Source organism: Ambystoma mexicanum, chromosome 11, assembly GCF_040938575.1.
Source record: "Ambystoma mexicanum isolate Mex_15411 chromosome 11, UKY_AmexF1_1, whole genome shotgun sequence".
Taxonomy (NCBI): Eukaryota; Metazoa; Chordata; class Amphibia; order Caudata; family Ambystomatidae; genus Ambystoma; species Ambystoma mexicanum.
In genome coordinates this window covers 1,469,621,676-1,469,644,551 of record NC_090934.1, presented here as the reverse complement: position 1 = coordinate 1,469,644,551, position 22,876 = coordinate 1,469,621,676, and the positions used below count along the sequence as shown (strand labels likewise).

The 22,876-nt window shown below is 43.7% G+C and overlaps 1 protein-coding gene across 5 annotated transcripts in view; it reads left to right on the top strand.

Moving 5' to 3' along the window:
* The window catches only part of TP53BP1 (tumor protein p53 binding protein 1), a 429,855-nt gene that overhangs the window by 143,634 nt on the left and 263,345 nt on the right, over positions 1-22,876 (top strand). For all 5 annotated transcript variants that reach the window (XM_069625154.1, XM_069625150.1, XM_069625153.1 and 2 more), the window contains exons 8-9: positions 4,138-4,331; positions 5,376-5,502. In XM_069625154.1, coding sequence (XP_069481255.1) covers positions 4,138-4,331; positions 5,376-5,502 — 321 coding nt within the window. The remainder of the gene's footprint in view (positions 1-4,137; positions 4,332-5,375; positions 5,503-22,876) is intronic.

The window sequence follows — 22,876 nt, the reverse complement described above, 5'->3', positions numbered from 1 at the left end:
TCACTGAGATGGAATTGTGAATGTTAGCAGGTGCCTCACTTAGATGAAATTGTGAATGTTACCATGCTCCTCACTTAGATGGAATTGTGAATGTTAGCAGGTGCCTCACTGAGATGGAATTGTGAATGTTAGCAGGTGCCTCACTTAGATGGAATTGTGAATGTTAGCATGTTCCTCACTTAGATGGAATTGTGAATGTTAGCAGGTGCCTCACTGAGATGGAATTGTGAATGTTAGCAGGTGCCTCACTTAGATGAAATTGTGAATGTTACCATGCTCCTCACCTAGATGGAATTGTGAATGTTAGCATGTGCCTCACTTAGATGGAATTGTGAATAATAGCATGTGCCACACTCGATGGAATTGTGAATAATAGAATGTGCCTCACTTAGATGGAATTGTGAATGTTAGCATGTGCCTCACTTAGATGGAATTGTGAATAATAGCATGTGCCTCACTTAGATGGAATTGTGAATGTTAGCATGTGCCTCACTTAGATGGAATTGTGAATGTTAGCATGTGTCTCACTGAGATGGAATTGTGAATGTTAGCATGTGCCTCTCTTAGATGGAATTGTGAATAATAGCATGTGCCTCACTTAGATGGAAATGTGAATAATAGCAGGCGCCTCACTTAGATGGAATTGTGAATAATAGCAGGCGCCTCACTTAGATGCAATTGTGAATGTTAGCAGGCGCCTCACTTAGATGGAATTGTGACTGTTAGCATGCACCTCACTGAGATGGAATTGTGAATGTTAGCATGCGCCTCACTTAGATGGAATTGTGAATGTTAGCAGGTGCCTCACTTAGATGGAATTGTGAATGTTAGCAGGTGCCTCACTTAGATGGAATTGTGAATGTTAGCAGGTGCCTCACTTAGATGGAATTGTGAATGTTAGCAGGTGCCTCACTTAGATGGAATTGTGAATGTTAGCAGGTGCCTCACTTAGATGGAATTGTGAATGTTAGCATGTGCCTCACTTAGATGGAATTGTGAATGTTAGCATGTGCCTCACTTAGATGGAATTGTGAATGTTAGCATGTGCCTCCATCTAGGTGCCTCGGTTAGATGGAATTGTGAATAATAGCAGGTGCCTCACTGAGATGGAATTGTGAATAATAGCAGGTGCCTCGCTTAGATGGAATTGTGAATAATAGCAGGTGCCTCGCTTAGATGGAATTGTGAATAATAGCAGGTGCCTCGCTTAGATGGAATTGTGAAAAATAGCAGGTGCCTCGCTTAGATGGAATTGTTAATAATAGCAGGTGCCTCACTGAGATGGAATTGTGAATAATAGCAGGTGGCCCTGCAAATATGGAATTGTGAATAATAGCAGGTGGCCCTGCAAATATGGAATTGTGAATAATAGCAGGTGCCTCGCTAACATGGAATTGTGAATAATAGCAGGTACCTCGCTTAGATGGAATTGTGAATAATAGCAGGTGCCTCGCTTAGATGGAATTGTGAATAATAACAGGTGCCTCGCTTAGATGGAATTTTGAATAATAACAGGTGCCTCACTTAGATGGAATTGTGAATAATAGCCAGTGCCTCACTGAGATGGAGTTGTGAATAATAGCAGGTGCCTCACTTAGATGGAGTTTTGAATAATAGCAGGTGCCTCGCTTAGATGGAATTGTGAATAATAACAGGTGCCTCGCTTAGATGGAATTGTGAATAATAACAGGTGCCTCACTTAGATGGAATTGTGAATAATAGCCAGTGCCTCACTGAGATGGAGTTGTGAATAATAGCAGGTGCCTCACTGAGATGGAGTTGTGAATGGCAGAGGTGGAAAGAGGCAGGTAAGCACCAGGCAGAGTACTATATGAAGGTTTTCTTCAGGTTTGCAGGTAAGGAACAGTTAGTTTGCTAATTAAGATCCCAATGGGTTGTTCACCCCAGTGGGACTCAGGGTGCCCTGGAGGGGGGTGCAAGTAACAGCTTAATAGCAGTCCTTCAAGAACAATGCAGTGAGATCAAGGTAAGTACCTGGGCTCAGTTATTACCCTCTCAATGAAGAACTTGGTGCAGCAGTTTGGTACTCAAGGTGAGACGACAGTTGTCCCCAGTTTGGGTTTCTTGGCCTGGGCGGCTGAAGAAGGAACCTTGGAGGGAACAGATGGATGCACTCGAGCAGAGGGACGCTTGCCCAGCAGTGGATCTTAATGGCACTGGTGTGTGTCAGACCTTCACAGACTTCGGGTCAGCGATGGTTGTTCGTCTGGGAGACTTTTCTTAGGTTCTTTGTCCACGACTCAGCTGAGAGGATGTCTAGGAGAGGAAAAGTGTCACTGCAGGCCCAGAAGGAAGCCCACAAGGTTTCAGCCGGAACCATGCTTCACAAGACGTTGCACCCGAAAGTGACACATGTTGCGTGGTATTGGGAGTTTGCAGCCCAACACATTCCTCTCTGGATCTTCAGTCCAGTGGACGACTTTGAGGTTCAGCTCCTGGACCCCAACCTTTTATGCAGGAAAACTGGCTGAGCCTACCAATCACTATTGAAGTCTTTAATGCAATCTGGGGAGCGTCAGTCTAAGGGGGACCGCCAGCCTCCCAGTTCAAACTGGTTCTAGGCAGGCACACTGCAGGACAAAGGCCAGTGGAGTTTTTGTCACCTCTCCCACTTACTGTCCTTTCAGGCACTCTTTCCTAGGGAAGCCCGCCAAAGACCCATCAAGACCTCCCCCCACCCATCCAGGCAGGTCGAAGAAGGCTCAGGCAAGGACAAGTCGACCTGAACAGGGCTTAAAAACGTACAGCCACCATTTTAGGAAAATGGTGACCCTTGTGTCGAAGACAGCCTGCAGTAAAAGTCCACAAAAAGTAATTCAAAAAGGTACACTGCCACCAGCCTGTCAGAAGAACTTGTAACAGTAACTAAAAGTTACTGTAATAGTGAGGAAAGGGAGACCATGTTTCCCCTCAGCACTCCACATAAGGTGGGGTGTGCTAATCTCACAAAATGAAATAAAGGAGGGACAAAAGGGGCCTCCCCCTGCGCTGGTAACAGTTGTTAACCCAGGTAAAATAAAAAGGGAAGCTGAAGGAGCTTCCAGCAACACTGCACAGAAAATGTGGCGTGCTGCAATAGTAAAATGTAGATGCCATAAAAGATGGAGGAAAGCATGACTACATCATCAAAAACTACCCAAGAGAGGCAAAAAAGGTTCCCACGGTTAGTGTAAAAGAATGAGTGAGTGTGGAAAAAGGTTCCCACTCACTCGGGAGAATCGGTCCCAAAATCCAATAGACCAGCAAAAAGGCTGGGGGTCTCACAGAGCCGGGAGATTTTCACTCAAGAAGGAAAATCTACCTGTTATGAAGTATCTTGCTTAGATGGTAGCTGTATTTTCGCTCAACAATTCCCCAATTAGACCATATTGTACCAGAGGTCAACAGCAGGCAGTAGTGTTCAGAGAACTGAATTACCTTTAGACTGGTGAAAAGGTGGCACGGTTGGCAAATCATTTTTTGGACCTTCAAAGGATAAAACGATGCAAATGTTTGCATACCACAGTAGGGAAACCTGCTTCCACCTACGCCTACAGCCATGGGGCCCCCCTGACGCAAAACTGCTTCCAAAGAACACATTGAGTCCAGAATACCTTGAAAGCATCTTTTCTGAGTTTCCTTTTTTAATAGGTGCAATTTTACATTGGATGTCTCATTCAGCTCCCTTGGAATGGAGCAAGTGTTACCCTTTCTTTTTTTGTAATGAAATGTTCTTACCATTCTAGGTCCACCCAAGGGGTTGCATTTATTTGAGGCACAGTCAACTCTATGGATACACACCCGGACCTTTCTGACAAACCGGTTGTAGACCTGGAGAGTGGACTATCAATCTGTGTGTGCATCAACTTCTGTGTTGCTGGCTGTGTTTTGCCATCGGAAAGGTAACAGGAGGGCTTGTCCCAAATTAAATGAGTAGCGACTGTCTACTTAGTGGTAGGAAGGGCCAGATTTAAATGGAGTTCCAGGTGTTAATGTCCCTTAACCCTTATAACGAGCTCCCCCTTTTCAAAGGCACATTACAGCTGTTCTCATGTATTACAACCCACAAAAGGGCATGTCTAAAAGATGTGAAACAAACCTTGGCATGACTAAGCATGTTTGTTTTTTAAATATTAGGTCCGAAGACCTCACTGTGCCCCAGCAGAAAGAGATTCCTAAAAAAGAGAGATCAGTTCGTGACTTGTTTGAGGGAGGCTCTCCGGATCGCCTTCAGGGAAGGCTGCCGTTTGTGCAGGCACAGGAACAGAATGACAATGAGCATGACATTTCGTCCACGCAAGAAGACATGTTTACCCAGAGTAACAAAATAAGTGAGTATAAGAAAGGGGTTGTTGCTTTTCTTACTTTTTCTTCTATCTGTTTCAAAATGATGATTGCATTTTGCAATTATTATACTGCGGCTTTGATAGTAGCTGGGACCACGACTTTATTCTGACTTTGGTAATTGGAATAAGGCACTAATCTCTTGGGGAAAATGCCTTGTCAGTCTCATTGACAGCAACACATATGCACTTATAATGCAATGGGTCATAACATGGCAGCTAGGATGCTGGAAGTAATGGAAGAGTCCGTAGTTTATGGAAGCTGCTGCGATTTATTTGGATTCTGGGCCCTTTTTGTTTCTCACAATCCTCTTACTTTGCAAGTATTAATCACCAAGATCAAAGAAGTTGCTTCTGACCCTCTCAGACTTGAGCCGGATCTCCTTAAGTTCTGGAAGCTTCTCAAGACCCTCCTTTTCTCTTCCTCCTTCCCTTTCTCCTGCTAATTGCCCCCACCCCTGCTACCTCTTAACTGGCTTCCTGTTTGCTTTAGATTCTTATAGGGCACCAGGCCATCCCCGACCGACCAGTCTACCCCTGCATTTGTTCTCCTCGGACCCCTCCACCCTCCACCCCTCAACCTGCACTTGCCCTTCTGGGCTCCTTCCTCCTGCACTAACCTGGCTGGGCCTACACCCCATTAGCCCTGGGCTCTGTCCGCCTGGCACTCGCTTAACCCTGTTGCACCCTCCCCCGCCCCTCTGCTCTCCCCTGCATTTCTATTACTGCAAATGTCACAAGGCCTACTAGGACTGTTTTTGTTTTGTCTTTGTACCCCCTGCCCATGTGACTTTGTGCGTTTTGAAACACATTGTGTATAGGTGCATTAGAAAAACCCAATAAATAAAACGTATCTGACAGAATATGCATTTTGTGTATGAACGTATTGCTGGATGGGCCTCCATCTTTTGCTGCAGGGCATCAAGGCTGCAGAAAGCAACAGTTAACTTTTTAGAATATTGTGCTAATGATTTTCTACTTGAACTTCATCATTGTGTTTCAGATTAATGGCCCTGTTCTCACTTTTCACAGGTATAGGGAACAGTAGTTTTGGCTCCACCGCACACAATCGGAGCTTCATGTCCTCCACGCCTGCAACCAGCTTGCACCTCCTGCATCTCTCGGGACAGGGCTCCCTTGTTCAGGAAAGTCTTTCAGAGTAAGAAGTAATGTCCATATCCCTCTTTTTACTTGTGTATGGCTGGCCTATGTTGAGCAGTGACTGCGGCTAGTATATTATGAACTTTGAGCCTGAAATTGCTTACTATTCCAAATTCTGGGTGTTAGTAAGCACATTAAGCATTGGATGGGTCCCTCCAGAATTCCATGACTGTCTAAAACCCTATTCTGTTGCTAGGGTACACTGATGCTGTGGAAGGAAAATTAGGAAATTCTGTAGGGAAAGCACCTGGTACGCTATTAATCGTGGTGAAATGCTAGTCTTTCAAATGTATCTGCGATCTTTCATAAGTCTCCTGAAAATGGATGTGCAGTATGTTTTAGTTTGTGTCTACATTTTCATTGCTGATACTGTAATTTAGAACTAGTGTCTTCCTAAGGAACCAATATGTGCAAAATACCCAGTGTGCCTAGCACTTCAGGCGAATGAGGTATACCTCGTCAGAGTTGCACTCCTTTCTACACCTATAGGTTTTCACCACTGAAATCCACAAACTATCCTACCGACATGCTCGCTGCATGCTAGTCAGTCTGTTTCTTTACACAAAACTGATATCCATGTATACACCTCCACTCACATCCTCAAATAAGAATACGTTTGTAATATGCCTAAGCGTTGGGTAAAATTTTCATTTGTGATAAACCTTCCTGACCCGTCTCAACCCCAGAACCTTTTGCTTAGAGTTGGTCATTATTTTACATTGTCCATAGGTGAAGGGGGATCTTTTTCCCCTCTAACCTAGTATTTTACTTTTTTTATCGGTGACTGTTGTACGTCTCTCCACAGTGTATGGTTGAAGTTGTAGTTTCCTACAACTCTTGGGCTTAGGCTGGTGTTAGGGAGAATTCTCAAAAATGGCTGATTTCCCTTACCTAAAGAGTCCCCCAGCAGCTTTGCTGGATTTCCAGGATTTATTTTTCCACCTGGTAAGAGTGTGAGCCTTTCTTCCACTCTTACATGTGTTTTGCTGTGTGCATTTTTACTTTTTGTGTGATCTTGTGCACTGGAGCCTCACCTACTGCATATGCACCACTTTTTGCGTGTGTTACACAGCACCTTCAGTGCAGTGACACAGGGTTGTCTTTGAGACTTCCCACTGACTCCATTTTTCTGCGGCTGACTACTGTCCCCCAGAAATAGGTAAAGTTGCCATTAACTTTATATAGTCACTTTAAACCACAGACCCAGTACACCCCATCTTACATGGAGTATTGGAAAGGGTTAACTGTTATCCCTTTTTGTCTGTGCCTCTTGGAGCCTTGTTTCGCTCCCTTAACATTAAGACTTGGCTGGTGGCAGTGGTAACTACCCTAACTTTTCCACCGCTATTATCTTTATATAAACACGGTAATGTTTTAGGCTATTATAGTAGCCTGGAACATAAACCCGCTTGACCAAATACATTTTATTTTGGCTCCGGTTGGGTTTAGTCGACATTTCTTTTTGTTAAAGTCTTTCTCGTGTTTTACTCTGCGCGCCTAACCGGGGATGATTCCTTTGTTCGCTGTCTTTTCACAGGCTTCTGCACAGAAGCCCTCCTTAAGGCGGCTAATAGTCTAGGTAGGCAGGATGTGAGGGAGGGATCTTCGGTCCCCTGCCATGGGTTGCCTTGGTAACCCAAGTCACATTCTTGTCTGATTAGCTAAGGGGACTGGCCTTGCGAGGCCAGCCACCCTGCTGTGTGATTGACAGCCAGGCTATATAAATGGGGGGAAAACTGCATAAAAAGAAGGTCTCTGGGACCGGAAGAGCAGAGTCACCACTGCAATGAAAGATCCAACGAGGAACTGGAAGAAGAGGACCCCTACCACGACTGAACTGCCCGGTGAAGCCCTGCTGCAGGTCCGAATCTCCAAATCCGACGACAGAGAAGACCCTCCAGGAAACTTCTTCCCTTGAGCTGGTGGGACCAACAAGTTTGCCCAAACTGCAAGCCAGGACCCCTCCTCTGGTCGAATTCGCTGTACAGAGCTACAGTGGGCCGGATAGCCAGGAAGGTCGGACCCTGCTTGGGTTTTAAGGAACGCCCTTTTATTCGTCGTTTTGCTCTGCTGCTGGTTTCTTCCCTGGGTGGTGCAGGACCCTCCAGTCTTCCTACTTCGTGTCAGTCGGACAGTCGCTTCAGGAACCGTGAGCCTGCAGGAACCACCAGGAAAGTCTGCCTCAGCTACAGCTCCCTCTCTGTTTTAAGGTACTGTGCAAATCCGGTTGTACGTTTCGGTCAGCCGCGGTGAAAGTGTTTGAAATCTTTCTCCAATCCGAGGGCTTGTCCTTCTCTTCTCTTTGAACTAACTTTTCTACCAACCAACCTCGCCCGGAATCTGTGCCACGAGCTTCACCGCGAACTACATTGAACCCTATTATCTTGAGCAAAAGACTTTTGACCCATGGACTTTGGCCCTAAGCCTTTTCCATCTGAGTTTAACCTTGTAGTCTCTCTTGTTATACTGCCCTGATTACTTACCTGTTGGATCTGCCTAATTTCTAATAACTTTGTCTTTCCCTCCCTTTTAAGTAGCTGGAGCGCCATTTTGCTCCCACTTCATTTTTGAGTTTAACTTGTCTGGAATTTAAGGGAAGTGGTGTATTTATGATTGTGATTTTTGACTTTCTTAGAATAGTGAAATGTTATGCAACTGTTGAGTAAATACATATATATTCTTTTACTTGGACACCTTGAGTCAGTGTTAGCCTGAACCTTAGTAATTGCTGTCCCTTTTGTGTAACTCCTTTTACTGCTCACTTACTCTTGAGATAAGTCTGGCTGCTCTGCTACCACTATAACTGTCTAGTACAGGCTTGTACCAAAGGTGAAATTGTATTGTCACTGGTAGTCTTAATTGTGTGTAGTGTTCCCAAAGGGTACTGCATATAATTCTGCCTAACAGCTGGGTTGCCCCTTTGGGCTCCCCTGTTAATTACTCTTTGATGTACTTGGGTGAACTACTATTCCCAAGGGGTAAAGAGGGATTTTCATCCCCTTTACATTTTGTACTAGCTGTCCTCGGCCATGCGTTGCTGTGGCTCAGTCTCATTAAATGGAAAAGAAAGAAAAGAGAAGGCGCACGTTTCTAATATGTTTAATTTCAACATGCGTGTGTGTATACAATATTTTTTGTTGTTCCCTTGTCTGTTGAGATATAGAGATTGTCTGGTTTGCCGACTGTAGAACACTCAACATATAATTGTCCATGTGAGAAGCAATCCGTGTCTAGATGGTAAACCCCACAATTCTAACGATTGGCCTTGATCTTTGTTGATGGTGATTGCAAACGCAAGTTGGCATGAATGGAGCTGTTAAGATTTCTGCGCAGAAGGACGTCATTTGGAGGCATGAGTTGTATTTCCTGATGTTGGATAGGAAATGCTTTGATTCGGCTGTCACTGAGTAGCTTAAGACTCCTCCAGAAAGTAGGAGGAGTTTTACTAGCTCTGAACGGAGTTCTGAAAAGTAATGTTGCAAGGAGCATACTTGTAAAAGGGTTGGTTTACTGTGGGATTTCATAACTGAGTGTCACTGCATTACTGACCGGGTCTACTACCCTTGAATTACTGAATGTAAAAGTATATCTAACCTGTTCTTATTCCCCAAGAATAGCATCTTACTATCCTGATGGTATAACCTTAGGTTTGACTCACCTTGGCTTGCTTCTTGCTCCTCTAAATAAGGTTATACCTTGGTTTGCAACAATAGGTATTGAGTTGGTTTTTATGATTGTGTTTTTATGATGTTACTTACCCAAGAATTATCTTGGTCTGTTTGAATTTAAATGAACCATTTCTTTTTTTACAAAAGTTTCTTTGGACCTCATGTATGTTACAATTTCTTTGTTCCATACTACAGCCTCCTCTACCTCCCAAGATAAGGCTGGCTGCTCTGTCCATTCTACCTAATTGTCAGGTGGTACAGCCTTTTACCAAGAGAGCAGCTTATGTACGGCCTCTGATATGGTTTTTATGAAGTCTTGAAAGGACTTTAGAAAAGCTGTCCTAATATTGAGCACATTATTAGTACATGCTTAAAACACAATTAACCACAATCTGCACATACAAAACACTCAAAGTACGGAAAATAAACTCTGAATTTGAATACACAAAATAGGCTCACAGTATTCTTTGAATTGATATTGATAAACGTGTGTGTGTGTCCGCGCGCACACATGCCCACTTCTCATGAACCTCACAATTACAATGAACTTCATATTTATATATACAAATATAATCTGCTAGTAATAGAAGCCCAGTACGCACGTATAGTTTGCACAAAATATACATGACATCAGACAATGGCTTGAAATGTGCATTTCGCACCCAACAAGCGTTTGCAATAATTACATGAAATATATGACCAGGAAGTACATAATCTCAGAGCATAAACTTGAATATGCAAACACGGAAGGAATACCTCTGCCTTTTATAGGAGTGCATGGCCCACACACAAGCCCACACCCACATATATTCCTTAACCCCAAAGCACACAAGGCATCTTCCCCCAACCCCCACCTGTATCCCTGCACACGTAAAGCCCACCAAACAACCACACCCCCACATGCCATACACACCCTCCACTCGCACCCCACAGAGCACACCTTCCCTAACCCTAAATTAAGGCCACTTCAGCATGTAATCCTCTTTTAGGTGAAGAATTGGGAGCAATCCATCCAGGTGTTTTACTTACGTAGTGAGCAAAAGGTTAGGACGTTAAAACCAGCAGTAGTGGCTTAATTGCTGCTATGTTTGCCAACATGCGTTTTCTCTTGTGGCTTTCTGAGGACAAACAATATATGGGATTAATTAATTAAAATCAATTTCTTTATTGTGCATTTGGTTAATATTTAAAACCTTTCACACAAGACATCAACGTATGTACATCAATTTTACACATTATTTATACTTTATTTCATTTTTACAAAATACAGCTTAAATACATTTGAATATTGGATAAAAATTGATTTTAATTCAACAGTCGGTGGATAAGATTATTTCTAGACATTCAAAAGTTGCAATTAAGAGACTTATTTCATTCAGGTTTGAAACTCAAATCCATAAGTGGTCCCCGGGTGTGACCCTCATGTTATAGATGGATCTACCCAACTTCTCATGTCAGAGTTGTGTGATCTTAGCGCACTCCACACATAAGTGTTTTCAGTAATTTCTGCACCTTGTTTACAGAAGCAACATAATCTCAAACTGTTATCCAGGCCTTCTTGTGAACCTCCTTTGTCAAGTATAGATTAAATCTTAGTCTTATGGCCTTTATTCGAAAATCCCCAGATGGGTGCATTCTTGGGTAAGACAAGATGTCAAAGCTTTTTATATTGTGTTCAAAGTGGTAATTGAGACATTGTTGAATTCATCAGAATCGTCCTGGTTATTAACCCTTCCTTTGTATGTAGCTTACATTTCACCTGGTTGGGGTTACTAACAAGTTCAGCAGCTGAAGAATCAATAATTTTTAATATGAACTCACAATTTAGTTTCCAGGCCACTAATGGTTCACAGATAGCTTTGGTGGGTTCTTGACCCAGTTTTATGTACATTGATGCATATGGGGGAGCCATATTGAAGCATATGTTTGCAACATTTTCCATTCAACTAAAGAACCAGTGGACAACAGACCCAATTCATGCCGTATTGCTTCCATGGGAAGTGAGTTGGGCAGGTGCAGGGCCCTTCTCCAGAGGAGGGCCTCTAATTTTGACCAATCTATGCAACTCCAAATTTTCCACACTAAAGATAAGTCCCGCAGATTTTTTTGCCTGTACAATTCCAGCATGGGCAATGTTGAAAAGCGACCAAATTTGTTGTCAAACAGTCGCAGCTGAGAGGCTGAGGCCAAAAAGGAGGATTTAGCTTTCCTATAAATGTCAGCTTTACATTGGTTTGACACTATACTATAATATATGGGATTAATAGTGTAGCCTGGAGGAGGTAAAATGATCCTCCAATCCTTAATGAATACACTTTTGCGATCTGAGCTGCACTGCAGAGTCCAAGAGAACCATACTGCACAGAACCCCAGAATACACTGCAGTGATAGTTGGGCCTCAGTTTATTTTGATAGCTCACTCTGTCAAGGACTAATGCCAAACCGCAACCAATGCAGGAGCTGTTTTGACCCACTAGTTCCCAATCTCCACTCCCCCACAGTCTGATTGCGTTTCCCTAATAATTGAGCAAAACGTCAAACACTAAGCCAACCTCTAAACTCCCTTAATCAACTCCCAATTCAACAGCTGCTTACTTTATTCCGGAAAGTATGTGATACTACCGAAGTTTCTGTATTGGAAAAGGGAAAAAGTGTTCTTTTATGTAGCAAATGTTTAACATTGTGGCTGTTGTGGTGAATCGCGGGATTCTGTCACTTCTCCCCATGGCGGAGAGCTTTCCCTGTAAGGCTCGAGAGGTGAGCCTGCTACGAAATACCCTCCCTACCGGTAGAGGCAAGCGGGACTTCAACAGAGAGACTCCACCTCTGGGGACAAAGACTTCCATTCTAATGAGGAACTCCCTAAACAACGCAAACCTAACTCTTCTTCAAAACCAACGAGTGATAGAAAACTTAAAAACAAACTAAAATGGGTGATTGTCAACCAAATACCCTTAATTGTACCGATGAAGGGTTCTGAGGCGAAGGATACCGAGTGAAAATAGAACAGAGAAGAAGGACTTTGACATTACGCTGGGGAAGTCCCATAGCAGTGTCATAATCCTTGGAGACAGGAGTTACCTTCATGTTTAAAATTTGCTGGGGGAAAGAGGCTGAGATAAACTTGTCCGATGGTGAAAAGAAGCCAGAGTGCAGATTCTTATGCGTGGCACCAGAGGAGCGATGAGCAGCCAGAGAGTGAGCTGGGTGCAAGGCGTCCTGAGACAGAGCGAGTAAGAAGTGGTGGCATGACCATGTCACTTGTATCTAGGAGTTCCTAAACTACGTTGATACCATCTTCAGAAGGGCATCGTAGAGCGAGCAGAGTGAAGGAAACGGAAAAGAGCGAGAAGCCAACCTGACATCTGATGAAGAGGATGCCGGCCTACCAGAAATCCCAGTGACATTAACCCTGAGCAACACAGGTAACGTGGAGACCTGTGAAGGGGGACCCAGGATAAGTGGGGGAACGTGTATACGCCACCTGGTTGAGACGATGTGTCAAGAGCATGAGGAAAGTCAAAACATCTTTTGGAACACACACAATAGTTCCAATTGAGATAAGCTGGCAAGAGCGCCTGAAGAGGGTGAGAATTGTCAATGGAACGTTCATTGACGTCCCAGTCCTAACCAAGTGTCAGAAGTACACGAGGAGAGTGAGAATCGTAACTGGAACACGCATACTCGTCACAGTCAAGATACATTTTCGAGAAGACAGAAGGAGAGTGGTAATCATTACTGGAATGCTCCCACTCATCCCAGTCAAGATAAAGTTGCAAGAATCCATGTAAAGAGTGAGAATCATTACTAGAACACTCAAAATCGTCCCAGTCAAGATGCATTATTGAAATTAAACAAAATACAAGAGAATCTGTATTTGAATCCACCGACTCATGCCAGTCAAGATGAAGAGTGGACATAAATAAAGAGAAATTCTTAACGTTGATTGAAGAGAAAGGAACAGAATTGTCCTGTGGAAGGAACAGGATAATCCCAAATATGATTAAATACAAAGAAAATGGAGGAACAAAAGAACGAGTGAGTGAAAGAGACTGTTAAGACCTTCAATGATTTGCTGAAAGTAGTTACTAAGAACTACCTAAGAACACTTTATTGAACTGCACTTGATGAGAAACCAGCTCTGAGGAGAAGGAACCATTCTCCTGTGTCCTAGTAGTAGGGTCAGGACTGGTTAGTTTGTACAGTGAACAGAACTTGGTTTGGTACTTTCACTGATGACTGATGAGCACCTTAGCAAGCTTTGTTGGGTAGGGAACACCCTTGGCTTAAAGCAAGTTAGGAGTTTTTGCCTTTTTGTTTAATGAAATTCAACAGTGAGATGGAAAACCCGAGCCCTTGTTCTTGTGACCCGCCACAGTGCTTTCTGTAAATCCAAACCCCACCATCCAGCCACCCCTTTCAAATGGTGTCTTTCGCCATCCTATTATTAAAATTACCTTGAAAGACCAGGCTGTTTCATAAGGGGTCTACAACCTTTGGCTCTCCCTCCAGACTACACCTCCCAGCAACCCTAACTGGCATAGTCCATGGTGAGGGATCATGGGAGTTGTAGTCCAACACATTGGAGAGCCACAGGTTGCAGACCTCTGACAGTGGATCTCTGGATCAACACCTACCTACTACAGAATTCTCACAAAAGAGGGATGTCCTCGATGGTTGATTATTGTTCTGACAAATGTGCTGTTAGTAGTTGGCAGATTTTCTTTTGTTTTACCCTGTAGTCATATAATTCTGTGTAGTAGGATATGTACGGTCATTCATTGATTTGTTTTTAAGTAATCAGTCCAATTTATATTTGCGACTTGTTTCTGTTGGAAACATTTCTTTTGTAAGCAATACATCTCGATGTCCTTTTCGGTTCTGAATCTGGGCGCCTGTTATGTTGAACAGTCTTGAAAACAAAAATCTGCTTCAGTTTGCTTGTTTGTTTTATTATTTATAGTGCGTGCATGGAGGGTATCAGGGCCCTAAGAGCAACAGGAAAGTTTTCAGCTTCGGTTACGTTGCTGTACAGTATATACATAAATATACAAGTACAATGAAAATAATGTACAAAGGAGTACAGGTAGAAGGGGAGACAGAGAAGGAATTGTGGGATCGGTATGGGGCAGTCAATAAGTTAATGGTAATTTCCTGGATCCAGTGAATGAGGTTGTGCCTGAAGTGTGGGTATGTTTGATCTACCCTTAAGGCGGGAGGAAGGGAGTTCCAAACTTGGCCAGCTTTCATCGGGAAGCTGCTTCCTCCAGATTTAAACGCTCCAAAACTGGACACGGTCAGGAGGTTGGAATTGGCAGTTCTAGTCGGGCGATTAAAAGACCTTCTCTTGAGTCTGTCTATAAGGTATCGTGGGGCGGTGTTGTTGAGGCATTTGTGTGTGAGTGAGGCAACCTTTAGTGTAATTGTGTCCTTTGTGGTGAGCCAGTTGTTCGACCTCCTTGTGTCAGAGATATGATCTTTTTTTGGCGATACTCAATGCAGCTCTGAGAGCATTACTTTGTAGGATCTGGATTTTGTTGGTGATATATTTTAGACCCTAGGTATAGGGCGTTACAATAATCCAGTTTTGATAAAACTAAGGCTCTTGCCAGGGTGGTGCAGCTGTTGGTGGAGAGGAAGGGCTTGGCCGCTCTGATTAGTTCACACGTGGAGGAGGACATGGAATTGACCTGTCTATTGAGAGTATGGGTGGCGTCTAGGTAGAAGCCTAAAGTTCTGACTTCTTTGGATACTTTGATGGTGTTTCCATCTATGATAAAGTTGGTGTAGTTGTGGCCAAGTTTGTTGATATTGGAAGAGGTGCTGAGGATTATGAGCTCCGTCTTGTCATCATTCAGGCATAGACCGTGCGAGGCCATCCATGCCTGAATGATGAGGTACACCCCATTCACCAAGTCCAAATCCTTGTCGTAATCTCCCATTAACGGTATGAGGATCTGGGTATCATTGATGATACCAAGACCATCTATCATCGAAAAAGAGCTTCATGAATATATTGTACAGGGTGGGGGAGGAGACACATGATCCCTGTGGCACTCCACAGGTAATAGGGATGGGAGTGGCGGACGCTGAAGTGGAGAAAACACACATGATCCTATTGTTTAGGAATGATTGTATCCAACCTATCGCTTCTTGCGAGAAGTGAGTGGTCAGTCTGTGACTCGTGGGATTTTCATATCCAGCCTTTTACAAGTCTTCAGCTTTCTGGTATTTCTGGTAAGGTGGGTAATGTTAGGGAGTTTTACTAAAGTTCACCTATGTTCCGAGTGTGCAGGGCTCTAATTTTTAGATGTAGGCCTGGACTGCCCGAAAGGTTTGGTAGCTATGTCTGAGCAGCCAGGCTTAGTCTTGGGTGACTGGGGGGGCTGTTGTAGTAGAGTGCAAATACCCTTGAGCACACAGTCAAGAGGAAACTTATACACTTGCAGTTATATAAATATGGTTATTTATTAAACATACTAGGCAATGTTAATTTCACTTTTTAATATCTATAAGAGAAACTTTATACATATATACAATAAGACTTTTGCAGTTTTAACTCACTTCAATGGTAAACCTTAAGTTAGAAATCAGGTGAGGGGAAAGAGTTTCTTCAGGTTAGCAAAAGTATTCATCAACCATCAGTCACAGAAGGGTAATACTGATAGGCAAAATCACTTTACACACACTTGTAGAATAGTTTAGGGCAATTCAAGGCAAGTAAAAGCACTTTGGCAATTAAACTCAGAATCACTGTTTCAGGCAAGAATGAATCGGGTACCAACACAGAGCAGGTAAGACTTGCGTTACTTTCACAGAGACCGTAGGCTTTAGCAGTGCATCCCTATCTAGTTATGAGTGCCTCTGTATCAGATTGAGGGGTAACACAAGCCAGGCACCAGCTGCATGAAGTCAAGAGTCCCAGGAGAAGATGTGTAGCAAGTAAGTAACACTCTTTGTTGGGGGGAAAGGGTTCAGGGATTTTGGAGAAGGCTCCCTGTAAGCACGCTGGCGTTATGCCTGGGCAAGCTCACAAACACATGAATTGGCACTCCAGCAACAAAGGAGCAGTAAAGCAACTCTATGTGAAGAATCCTGCAGTTCCCTCACTGAAACCCTGCCTAAAATCTCCTCCCAGGTGGCCTGACGAGGGAAGATGCTTCCTGATCCTAACCCTGGGGGTGGTGTACTGCGGGAGGATCACCTGGGTGGAGACGGGGCCCAGGGTAGTGAGGAGATTCCGTGGGATGAGACACAGTATTCCTCCTCTGAAAGGAATATTCTTACCACTGTGCCAAAGAGGTTATGGTTTATTGTCATTTTAATGTCTCTCAACCTTCTATTAAATCTAAGGTTGTGAACCCTAAGGTTGCAACATCAATGCACATTCTACCTAAAGAAACGCACTTTTTGGTAGTTAATGCTAAGTGGCCCCCTCTATTCCAAAGGGACAGTACAAAGGATGGTGGAAACGTTGTTTTCTCTAAACCATCTTTCACTACGAAAGTAAAAACTTGTAGCCCCTCTGTTTAAAAATATAAATGAAATCTACCTTTATACATAATCAGAAAGCAGGAAAAACTAACTTTGTTGAAACTAACTACATGTCCCAGAATTCTAGAGGGCCTGAAATGAGGAAGAGGGCTTAAGAGGCATGTAGATGTAGTCTGGCATTTAAGCCTAATAACCATTGTAGGAGTCAGGCAATTGGGACTAATGGCTCACACCTGATTGTCAAACCTGTGGGGCATAAATGGCCCCAACAGGAAAAAGGAGCTGGAAGGCTGGAAGGCTGGAAGGCTGGAAGGCTGGAAGGCTGGAAGGCTGGAAGGCTGGAAGGCTGGAAGTAGTAGTAGTAGTAGTGGCACTACAGCTTTTGGGTAATTATTGGGGCCAAAGCAGTGTGAGAAAGCTGGGGAAGGGGAGTTGGGTGCTTGTAAAGAACTTCCAAAAGATAACGTCTAAAGCTAAGAGACTGCTGGAGTTGCAAGGATGTAAGTCTTGTGGGCAGAGGCGGGTTATCCTTGTAGATGTGAGACAGACTGAAGAGGCAAAGAGGCTGCCCCCTTTTTAGGAAGCCATTCAAAAGGAAGAGTGCCTTGCCTCCCTGGAGAGGTCGAAATGCTGCTAATAATTCTGAAGTCTAAGGCAGTAGCAGAAAAACTTGAACTGTGGTGGTATATAAGTTGTCGGTGGATGTCACATTGGAGTGGTTTTGAAATGGTATACTGTGAAACAAAAGTAACTGATTTCATAGTTGCAGCAGTAGGAGAGTGGTTGTTGAGAGGAAGTAAAAACCCAAGAAGAAGCATTCTGACAAATATGCTGCAAAAGTATTAATCCTTTGTAAAGTTTTAGTTTAAGTTGTATACCTATTTTTTATTTTGTTTAACTGTGACAAGTACCCTTTGAAGAGAAGATAACCAGGAATACCATTGGTGCTATTTTCTTTGATGGAGATTGGAAGGGAATCTTTCAACCAAACCAGATAATTGCTACAAGTGGATTGTGGTTGATGAATTTTGGTTTTGACTTGGAACTAATAAGAGCTGGTTCAAGACTTTTCTTTTCCTTTGAACATTTTCTTGAAGCTGACTTTAAAACCCTGGGAAAAGGATATTGCACAGGACAGATGAAGGTCATCCAAGCATTGTTTAACTATTATTTATTTTCCTGTGTTGCTTTATTATTTACTTTGAATGTTTGTTGTTTAGGGAGAGTGAGGGGTAGTTTATCCATGCTATAGATTGTTCCCTTAGCCTTTACAATAGGTAGGAAATTCCTTGATGGAGTAGGACAAGCAAGGCTTATTTTGCAAACTTTTACTTTGATAAAATGTCTTATTTTGAGAAACTACAAGCAGTTGTTCGCCTCTGTTAAAATAGGAAGAAGTCTCTTCAGGCAACTCCGGTAATGCAGTACTTCATACTTTATTATTCAACAATCTCTTCTTAATTGTGCATTGATTAATGATGTATAACCGATCTTTATACGGTAAAGTATTTAGTATTCATTATGTATAGTGAGTACAAGAATTGTTTATAAATAGTACTTTGTTATTGAAATTGTTTTGAAGATAAACAATTTGTTACACTGTTGAGAAATACTTTTAAGTGTATTGACATGAATTGAAATCCGTAATCACTTCAAATGGGATGAAACTTCATGTATTAGAGGAAATATTCTCCTTCATTTTTATTCTAGTTTGTACAGATGAAATTTATATTGTAACAGTTTGTTTATCAAACTAATAAACAACTTTTAATGAAAAAATACTTTATTCAGGTTACATGTAATGGGTGCACAAGTTGACAGGACAAGTCAGGAGCAGGGAGGAAGCCCACTGGCGCCCATCACCCAGGCTACATGGTTTCCAACTGCTTAGGGTGGAACACTCACACCAGACAACATTCCACTCATCCAACAATCCACACATGACCTCACTCAGCCCCTGACCCCAATCAAGCTCTGCATACACTCTGGTCCAGTCAACATACTAAAGTCAGGTCATAAGACTTCCTTACCTTCACAATCAAAACACAACAACATAACAGCTTTGCATTACTGACCCTTACAGCAAGTTCTATAAAGAGTTTCACAGTACCTTAGATGTGAAGAAAAGGATGCAGCACGATACTCCCGCAATGCAGCAGACCCAGTCACCAAATTTCTGGTCAGGCAGACGAAAGAAAGGACTCTCGTATGGATTTCGCAGCAGCAATCGAGTGGAGAGGCTCTCAGCAACGGATTCTTCTAGGTTCTGTGGTTTTGGCACCCTTTTCAAAGCACCAGTAAAGAACTGTTACTGCCCGGTTGATTCTTGTCGCTTTCTCGGTCCAGCACTCTGGCGAGGTGACTTGAGTGAAGTCGTGCCTCTGGCGGCCCAGATGGAGTCCACCAAAGTTTCATGAGGATTCGATCTTCAGAAGGCAATGCACTGCACAGTGGCCACAGGTCCGAGGGTATTGGCGGCAGTTGCAACCCAGGAAGGTTGCAGCTCGTCGCGAGGTGGCTCAAAATGCAGATCGTCTTTAGTCTGATTGGACCCACCAGTCTAAGGGAGAGTCGTCCCCTCTGGGGCTTGTTAGGGTGAACTTTCATTTCTTGTGCCAATTCCCCTCATCATAAGAGACCCCCAGCACTTTTGCTGGACTTGTGGGATTTTTTGCTTTACTCTCCTGACTAAGTGTGACTTTTTACCACTCACTCATTCTTTGTGCTCTGAGGTGGGAACCGTATGTTTCTGCTACTATGATTCTTTTTACTTTTAATGGAATCATGCTTTCGTCCATGTGTTTTACTACTGGCATCTGTAATGAATTGTTGCAGCACACAGCACCCTGTGTGCAGTGTTTCTGGGGAGTCCCTTGGGCTTCCCTTCCTACTGTTTATTACTTTTTCCATAGAACTACTGTTCTCAAGGATTGTGAGATACTTTTATTTTACTTAACTTTCTTTTTGTGGGAGCAGCACACACCACCTTATGTGAGGTGCTGCGTGGCTACATTGTAAATCTTATCCCAGACCCCTGTAACATTTATAGTTGCAGTAACAGACAAACCTACATGGATGGTGGCAGTGGATACCTTTTTACCATTTGATTTTGTTAGTTACTTGCAGGCTGTTTTCACAGCTGCAGTACAGCACCCATGGGTGACCATTTTTCCAAAGTGCCCCCAGTCATCGTTTATCACCATTTTTCGTTTGTGTTCACCTTCTTGGCCCTTTTTCTACCATTCCAGGTGGGGGTGGGTCCTCTTTGAGTTTTGCCTTTGGTGGGATCCCTTTGTGAAGCCCGCCAAGGCTCCAATGTGTCTGCTGAGGCAGGAAGAGAGGGAGGAGCCTGAAACCTCTGTGGCCTTTGTCTGAAGGTATGCCTGGCTGGAACCAGTTTAAACTGGGGCAGCTGGCTATCTTGGAAGGAGAGCTACCCCCAGGTGTTAGGGAGAATTCTCAGAAATGTGCTAATTCCCTTCACCTTGGAGACCCCCAGCAACCTTGCTGGATTTTGAGGACTTGATTTATTTTACCTGGAAAGAGTGTGAACCTTTTTCCCCCCACTCTTATGTGTTTTGATGTGTGTTTTACATTTGTGTTCTCTGATTATGGAGTTTTAGATAATTCCATAGGCATCATCTTTTCATCTGTGTTACGCAGCACCCTCTGTGCAGTGACACAGGGATGTCCTTTTAGACTTCCCAAAGGTTTAAATACCTTCTCTGGGATAAACTACTGTTCCCCAGAGAATGTAAAGTGAAATTGACTTTACTAGTATTTTCCAAATTCATAGACCCAGCACACACCATCTTACAATGGAGTGCTGGAGGGGGTTACATAGTATCCCCTGTGTCTAAATACTCGTGTAGCAGTCAAATGCTAGCCTTTCCTATTGAAAAGGCTGGTGGCAGTGGTTTTACAACGAACTACCATGATTTTTCCCGACCGCGAACACTGGTAGCTAAAAATCACGGGAGCCATGTCTTTCAAGATGGAGCCCTTAAGCCCCTTTGTTTAAACGGGTCCCGGTCTTCTTTTTCCGTCATTTATTTTTGAAAAGGTCCTTCTAGTGTTTGTTTCTGCGCGCCAAACCAGGTTTGGTCCCTTTCTCCGTGTGCCTTTGGCGGACTGCAGGACTGAAGTCCGCCTTTGACGTCTGAGTGACTGGGGTGGACAGGAAGGGAGGGAGGTGCCCGAAACTCCCTGTGTTTAGGCTTCTAGGAGACCCAACTGCACTCTGGTGTGATTGACTGGCTGACTGTCCGGCAAGGACAGCCGCCCTGCTGGGTGAGTGACAGCTAGGCTGGAATGAAAGGGAGAAAACGGTTTAAAAGGCGAGTCTCCAGGACTGGCAGGTAGAGTCGACCACTCGAACGAAAGAACCGAAGATGAGCTGGAAGAGGACGGCTGCTGCAACCACTGGATCGTTGGTTTGCCCGGTGAAGCCCTGCTGCAGGACCGAATTGCCAAACTCCATTCGACAGAGAAGCTCCTTTTAAGGACGGCTTCTTCCTTTGAGTTGGTGGGACCAATTAACTCATAAGACACGTGGATACCATTCTCAAGGCTGGTTAGGATTAACCAGGGGGAGGGACACCAGCTTGTGTTCTTGAATCTACAGCTACTGGAACTGAAGTGACTCCATTTTGTTTGCTTTCTTCAACGATCCTGTGCAGTGCAGGCATCCTCCGATGTCCTCCCTCTTATCCCCATGACTGAGGCTCAGGAACAGCGAGATCTGCAGGAATGACGACTTCAGCAACATTTGTTTTCTTCATACAAAGGTACTGTGCCAAACCAATTGAGAGAACGCCACTCTCGCGGTGAAAGTTTGTGAATCTTTCCCAACTTGCAGGCCTATTCAGCTTGTGACCCCACAAATGATTCTTTTTTGCCTTAACTACTTCTGAGAACTTTTGCAAAGACTTTACTGTTTGATACCAGAACTGCTCTTTCCTATCCAGAACACTAGCCCATTGACTTTGGCCTGGCCTATTGACTTGAATTGAACTATTCTGGTGAACTGAACCTATTTGCATTACCTAGAAAGTATATATTATCTATTGTACCTACTTTTGTCCTTTTTGCTCACTGCTAAGTAACTGACCTGCCATTTGGCTCCTTTTTCAAGGGAGCTCAAACTGTCTCAAAAACTTTCTATTGAAGTGTATTGGTCTATACTATTAAATTGTCTTCTTCTAGTTAAATGTTTTATAAATGATTGTGTAATTAAATTAATAAGTGTTTTACCAAGAAACCGTGAGTATAAGTGTCTAGTTGAACCACTGTGATTGAAAGTCCTCTGTGTAATTACATGTACTGCTCACATTCACTCTTGAGATGAGCCTGGCTGCTCAGCTCGCTACCAACAAACTGTGTGGTACAGACTTCTACCAAAGGTTGGTCTTGCTTATACCTGTAGTCCTAATTGTGTGTGGTGGTCCCAGAGGGTACTGCATGCAATTCTGCCTAACACCAGGTGATTGGCATATCCATAGGACTGTATGAATGGGTTCCTGCATAAAAGGCATGGCTTTTGGGACAGAAGGCTAAGTCGACCACTGGAACTGAAGCTCCGAAGAAGACGGCGACCAGAGACGTCTGCAGCACCTCCAGTAAACGCAAAAGCACTGCTGAAGTACCGCTGCTTTCCTGACGCTGTTTATGAATAGACAGTGACACTCCACCAAGGACGACTTCCTACTCTTGGCTGGTGGACATAACAAGCCTCAAAACACTCTTCAATTTGAGCTGTCCCCTGACGTCCTTCGACCTTCCCGGGTTGCAGAATCCAAATTTGAAGGGATTGTGTCATCCGACGTATTCCTTATCTTAGATATCTCCTTCCAGCTTTGCTGGCCTCGGAAAATTTTTCTCTAGAGGGCTCTGCGCGTCGACGTCCGCCGAGTCGATGTCCCTCGACAGCCGCCGTATCGACGTCATCCTGCCTATAAAGGCCGCGCGCAGCGTCCGTTGCTCAGTTCTGATTTTCCGCGCTTACTCGGTGCCTCGAATATCGTTGCTCAGTTTCGGAGAGAATTCATCCTATTTACCTCGAGATACTCGATCCATACTCGATGGCTTCCTCGTCGGAAACGACGACCCCTCAGTCCGGCTTAAAAAAATGCAGAGACTGTGGGAAAAAGATGTCGCTGACTGACCCTCAGAGTTTGTCTGTGGTGTTTGGGAGCTGAACACCATTGTTCG